We start from the raw sequence: 6479 nt of genomic DNA, 5'->3' as shown, positions 1-6479 counted from the left end.
CAAACAAAGTAAAGTTCAATATCGACCTGACGTCCTGACGACCCAATGAATTTAAATTCAGCTCAAAATCAATTCAAACGATGTAACGATCTTTACAAAATTCCATCATATTGGGTTGGGTGTTAAAGTACACGACGAAAAAAACAAAATGTCAGAAAAAGGAACAACGAATAAAAATAAATAATAAATAATAAATAAATAAATAAAGCTGGAGGCGGGACAATAAAGGCATTTTAATATACGACCATGAAGAGTCTGAAACCGTTGACGAACACCGCAGCCCTTCCCTCTTGACGAACTCAGCACTTGAACTTTGACCTTTTCAGTCTTCACCTTCTTCCCCATTTCCGACACCTTCGATCGCAATCGTTCTTTTTGGCTCAGCGTACGTCTGTTCCCCTTCTTCCAATCGGTATTTTGATCAAGAATTCACTTTTTTCCTCATACAAGCTTCACAATCTCTCAGTTTCTTTTGGGTAAGTATTTCCTTCACTCAAGATTTTATCATCTGGGTGCGTTTGCGTCTGTTTTATTTTTGTGGGCTTTGCGCAAAAAATACGTTTCAGATGGTTGAATCATGAACTTGAGATATATAATTAGGTAACTTGGTATTTAATTATTTATGCGTAAATCGTGGTTCGTTCCATAAAGATGGGATATACATCTTGACTGTATGTCTACATTCCTTTTAACTTTTGTAATGATTTTTAAATTATGTAAGGAAAGTTTCTAAACATCTATTTTGCTACAACTACAACACAAATTCAATGTTCTTGCAGTTAACTTCTACACCAAAAAACTAAGGGTAGTACTTGCTGTGTTATGTATCTATTGCTTCTCTTGAATTTGTTACAAAGATCATTTGGTTTGAATAATATTGTCTTTCAATGTATACCTCTAACTTCTACACCATTTTAGTGAATGTTCATATGACACCCTAATGTTTTTTTTTCAGCTTAGATTTCCCGAGTCTTTTTTTGGATTCACTAAAGATATGGGAGCTCGTTCTTCAAAGAGTTCAAACACTAAAAAGGGGTCATCACATGCACATGGACATCATAGTTCGGGTATACAACCAAATGAGTTGAAACAATCACATTTTCAAGGAGACAAGACTCCTTCAAGAATGAGCACTCATAGTTCCACTCTTGAAAAAAAACAAACAAAAGAACCCGTTTCTACTCCCAAAACAAACGTGTCCGAATATAGTGTCAATGAGGATGATTTTTATGATGGAATACCTCGCTTCCCCATGACTTTATCCGAAAAATCAAAATCAAGAAGATTCAGGGTATGTAAAATTTTCACATTGGCTACTTTTTTTTCATCTCATATGATGCTTTTAGGGTAAAATAGTGTGGGCCCAATTACTAGAAGAATAACCCTTTTGCAAAAACATATATATGAATTATTTGGTGTTGCCACTTTTACCTTTTTAATTAGTAAAAGTATCAAAAAATTTATATTTTGCTTAATGTTTTCAGGTGAGTGCACGTAAAGCTGGTAGCTTAGGGATAGAAAAAGCTGTTGGTGTATTGGACACTCTTGGAAGCAGTGTCACAAATTTAAATTCCAGGAGTGCTTTTGTAACGGGGCCCACAACAAAAGGCAATGAACTTTCTATTTTGTCGTTTGAGGTTGCAAATACGATTATGAAGGGTTCGAGTCTTATGAATTTTCTCTCAAATCAAAGTATACGACATTTAAAAGAAGTAGTGTTTCTTTCTGATGGCGTACAAAATTTAGTATCTAAAGATATTGATGAGCTTTTAAGAACAGTTGCTGCTGATAAAAGGTTCATAGAAATTAAAATCGTTCCTTTTTCCATGATCCATGATCCATGAGCTAAATTTATTTTTGTTGATGGGATATATGGATTTTTCAGGGGTGAGTTGAAAATATTTAGTGGAGAAGTGGTTCGTTTTGGAAATCGATGTAAAGATCCTCAGTGGCATAATTTGGATGTTTATTTTGAGAAGTAAGTTGTGCATTTTTTTTTTCTTTTATGAAGTATATATTTTGTTATTAAATGCTATGTGGTTTTTATTTGATAAATAATTGTTTTGGTGTGTAGACAAAACAGGGGACTCACACGTGCTAAGCAATTGAAAGGGGATCCAGAAGTAGTGATGGAACAATTGTTGACCTTGGTTCAACATACAGCTGTAAGCATCCTATTGGTGAATTTTGTTTTTTAAATGTAAGGATAAAATAGTCATTTATACTTAAGTGATAACTGAACACTCTTTGTGGTTCAGGACTTGTATAGGGAGTTAAGTGTGTTGGACAAACTAGAGCAAGAAGATCAACAGAAGAATCTAGAAGGGACTAATTCTAGTCCAGTTTCAAAAGGTGATTTATCTATGTGTTTTTTGTATACTTCATAAAGTTGTTATAATAGTTTATGAAATATTTTATGACACGTTAAATCTACAGAGTCATTTTCAGGTCACGAGCTTATGTTTCTTAAGCAAGAACTAAAAGACCAAAGGAAGCAAGTAAAACTTCTAAAGAAAAAGTCACTTTGGTCTAGGAGTATGGAAGATGTACGTTTTTTTTTCATGATTTCCATTATTGATTTCTACTTTGAAATGGAAAATTTTTAGTTGAAAATTCAGATATATTGATGGAGTGAGTTTAATATGTATTTATTTGATACAGGTTATGGAAAAGCTTGTAGATACTGTCATCTATCTAAATAGGCAAATCAAAAATGTCTTCGAATCCGCATGTATGTCAACATTGGCAAATAGTCAATACTCAATAGTCAACACAATGTTTTGTTGATAACATTTTTTCAATTTCCCAAACATATCCTTAATCATGACATAAAATCTTTCATATATAATGGATTTTCAAATGAAAAAGTCGTAGTTTGATAAAATATTAATATTTTTATGTTTTATATTCATGGATTTGAGTTGTTGATGATTGCAGATGATGATGTATCATTAAGCGGATGTCCAAACATGCAGCATAAACTCGGGCCAGCTGGACTTGCATTACATTATGCTAATATTGTCCTTCAAATTGACTCGATTGTGAGTTGCTTTCAATTTTTTGACATCAAGTGATGTTTGGATAAATTATGATAATGAGAAAATGACTTATTGTGGAAACAACTCAATATCCTGACTTTCTGTATTAAGTCAAAAAGAAAGACTTATTTATTTTGGGTTCATGATTTTGTGTTATTTGATTAGGTTTCTAGAAGCACCCCTATGACTTCCATTGCAAGAAGCACGTTATACCAGAGTCTACCACCGGATATAGAATTATCTTTTCGATCCAAATTAGCTTCATTTCGTGTTGGAAAAGAGGTACACTAACTTTTCTACTAGGTAGTGATTGGTATGATGGAATTGGAGAAGGAATGGAATGGCTCATTCCGTTGGAATGAAATAAAATTGTTTGTTTTGCATCATGGAATGGAGTGGACTGTTCTTGAAGGAATCTGCTTCCTTCTATTTTGTTAATTTTCATCTTCTAGGCACGTGGTGTTTTTTTAATTCCAACTTGGAAATGAAATAAAAACTGTAATATGATGCTTTTTTGTTTACAAAATATATATAGTGATAAATATTTTTTTGATTGTTACATGATTTTAATTAAATGAATGTTTTCTTTTTTTAAAAAACAGCTAGAAAATATTTTTTTATTATATTCTTCTTTTGGTGTTAATAAGCTTTTATTATTTTAATTTTTTAGTTTTGAAAATGATAAATTCTATAGTAACTACTAGATAATATATAGAATATTGTTTTAAAGTATTTACATGTATATAAACACTTTCATTTAATTTCTACAGACCAACCAAATGTGATCATGGAATGTAATGACCCATTCCATTACCTTTGGCATTCCATTCCATCCACCCAAACACACCCGAGTTTCCTTTAAACGATTCTACTAATTAAGAATTTTATTTTATGTTCTTTTCTTCAGCTTGATCTTCAAGATATTAAAGCCGAAATGGAAAAAACTCTCTGTTGGCTTTCTCCTGTGGCCATAAACACAGCAAAGTAAGGAGATTTCAGCCTCTTTTTCTTTATTATTATTATTATGATTATTTTTTTTCCATTTAATCAATTGGTTTTTCACTCTCTTTTTCTCATTTTCTTCGTGTTTCTAATAGGGCCCATCATGGTTTCGGTTGGGTTGGAGAGTGGGCAGACACCGGGTGAGTTCTTTTGAAAACCCATCTTAGTAGAAAGGGCTAAATGCAAGAAATAACAACGTATTTTTATTTATTAGCATCCTAATTTCATTTCTTTTTCTAAAGCATTGTATTTTCAATATTTTTCTTATTAAAGCATTTGTACTTTGGAAATTCCTCCCAATTATAGCAGTGAAAATTGCTTTCTTGTTGGTTAACCTTGTTATAATTGGGTAGATTTTTCAAAGGACAATGTCTTAACTTGTAATAGGAAGAAATGAAAGTAGGATGTTGTAACAACAATTCAATGAAAGTAATTGCATATTTCTTGCATTTAACCCTACTTTCATTTCTATCTTTCCCTCAAAAAAACCTACTTTCATTTCTTTCTATTAGAGCATTGCACTTTCAATCTTTTTCTTGTTAAAGCATTGTACTTCGAAAAACCTACCCAATTATAGCATTGTACTTTTACATTTTTTTCTTATTAGCACATTATACCTTGAAAAATATACACAATTATAGCAGTAAAAAATTGATTTCTATTTAAATGGCATTGCTATAATTTGGTAGACTTTTCAAAGTACAACGCTATAATAGGCCGAAATGAAAGTAGGATGCTATAAATCTATAAAAAACAAATCAATGAAAGAACATTGCCTTTTCTTGCTTATAACCGTGTTGAAGTTATGAAAAGCCACATGGGTTAAGAGATGAAACTGGTATGTTCTGTATGAAGTTCGGTCAATCTTTTTCTTATTAAAACATTGTACTTTTAATATTTTTCTTATTAACATACTATACTTTAAAAATCTACAACAATTATATGTAAAAATCTGTTTCCATTTAGATAACTTTGGTACAATTGGATAGATTTTTCATAGAACACCGTTGTAATAGGAAGAAATGAAGGTAGGATGCTATAATAAACAAAATCAAAGAAAGCACATTGCCTTTTCTTGCATTTCACCCTATTGAAACTACAAAAATCCACATGGGTTGAAATATGAAACAAGTTTATTCCTTATGCAGTCCGGGAGGAGGGCGTAAACCAAACGGGCTAAATGATATAAACCGGATTGAAACATTTAACCATGCAAACAAAGGACAAACCGAGTTTTATATTGTTGATATGTTGTTGTGGCTCAACCATTTGATAAACCGATCCAAGATAACTGCAAATGTGGATGAAATGCAGTCAAATACAGAGTCCCCAAAAGATCAAAATCAGAAACCATCACAAGAAGCTTCACATGTGTTGCCTATTTCAAGCTCAGATGACCTTGTTTTAGAGCAAAAAGATGCTACTATTGTGAAGTGCATAGAAGGAAGTGAATAAAGTACTAATGGTCTTGTGGATGTTGACTTTGATTTGGGACATGAGAATGAAATTTAGTTTGTATGTGTAAATAGACACAAGGGTTTGTATGCATGAGCCATGAAGATGAGCTTATAAGGGGTTCCATGAGCATTCTAGTTATGTTTGTTGTGGTTAGGGGGGATGTTCGTCTAATGGTGGATATGAATATGTATGTCTTGTAAAAAAAGTTGTGTAAAGAGATAAAAAGGTGAAGTTTATCGCAATAATGCATAACTAGATTTTTTTTATTGCTGTAAATAGAGTGAGGTGTATTTATTAGCAACGTGTTTTTATCAATTTATTTATTATATAGTATTCTGTTTTGAGTCGGTTATATTGCAACTTTGACAATCTATTTAATCATAACAAGGTCATCCACATTCCACATACAAAATAAATCATTGCTTTGATCTGATATATATTTTCAGACAAAATGACACGATTAGTCTTTTTGGTTTACAAAATGTTTGTGTGTTCAATCTTCATCTTTTTTCGTTATGTTGATTATCTATTTGGTTTCAATTTCTTGTGAGGTTGATCATTAATGAATGTAAGATGATTTTTGTGCTATTTTTAATTTAATTTAGACTTTCTTTTATATATTTTGAACTACTTTAAATAAAAAACAATAAATAAAGTTGACCCCACCACACTGACCCGAGTGTCTTCTCACTTTTACTCCATTCTTTGGTTTACTTTCCAAACTCCTCATCGTTTTTCTCTCTCAATCGAAGAAAAGCTCCGGCCACTGGTCTTTCCATCTTTCCATAGTCTAATCTAACGCCTAGTTCCCGAGTTTAACAAAAGAAAAGAAGAGAAAGGAAAGGAAAACAAAATTTTCTTTTGTGTTTCCGAATTAGAGAGAAGCGGAAGGAAAATTAGGAGGGAAAGTGATCCTCCCATTTCCCTCCACTTCCTTCCAATTCTCTCATTTAATGAAACTCGGGAACACCATTTTCTTTT

General features: G+C 32.1%; 1 protein-coding gene across 3 annotated transcripts; it reads left to right on the top strand.

Moving 5' to 3' along the window:
* Positions 1 to 240: 240 nt before the first annotated feature.
* Positions 241 to 5795, top strand: LOC111886308 (protein PSK SIMULATOR 3). 3 transcript variants are annotated; one of them, XM_023882546.3, is made up of 13 exons: positions 241 to 476; positions 961 to 1291; positions 1485 to 1795; positions 1886 to 1978; positions 2075 to 2165; positions 2259 to 2352; positions 2437 to 2546; positions 2662 to 2731; positions 2938 to 3041; positions 3204 to 3320; positions 3946 to 4022; positions 4136 to 4180; positions 5189 to 5795. In XM_023882546.3, the coding sequence occupies exons 2-13, from the start codon at positions 995 to 997 to the stop codon at positions 5493 to 5495; spliced, it is 1716 nt and encodes a 571-aa protein (XP_023738314.1). In that variant the 5' UTR covers positions 241 to 476; positions 961 to 994; the 3' UTR covers positions 5496 to 5795. The 3 variants fall into 3 exon arrangements, with proteins under 3 accessions (XP_023738314.1, XP_042755068.1, XP_023738313.1); XM_042899134.2 differs by having other exon boundaries at positions 956 to 1291; positions 2449 to 2546; XM_023882545.3 differs by having other exon boundaries at positions 956 to 1291.
* Positions 5796 to 6479: the final 684 nt, after the last annotated feature.

This window comes from Lactuca sativa, chromosome 2 (genome assembly GCF_002870075.4).
Source record: "Lactuca sativa cultivar Salinas chromosome 2, Lsat_Salinas_v11, whole genome shotgun sequence".
NCBI lineage: Eukaryota > Viridiplantae > Streptophyta > Magnoliopsida > Asterales > Asteraceae > Lactuca > Lactuca sativa.
Note: the sequence above shows the minus strand (reverse complement) of the source record. Positions and strands in the feature narration are given on the sequence as shown.

Bases quoted from the DNA above. Each gene is read 5' to 3' on its own strand.
- LOC111886308 (XM_023882546.3), top strand. From the start codon at position 995: ATGGGAGCTCGTTCTTCAAAGAGTTCAAACACTAAAAAGGGGTCATCA. The intron at 3,042-3,203 runs GTGAGTTGCTTT...TTATTTGATTAG, and splicing joins TCCTTCAAATTGACTCGATT to GTTTCTAGAAGCACCCCTAT. The intron at 4,023-4,135 runs GTAAGGAGATTT...TGTTTCTAATAG, and splicing joins GTGGCCATAAACACAGCAAA to GGCCCATCATGGTTTCGGTT.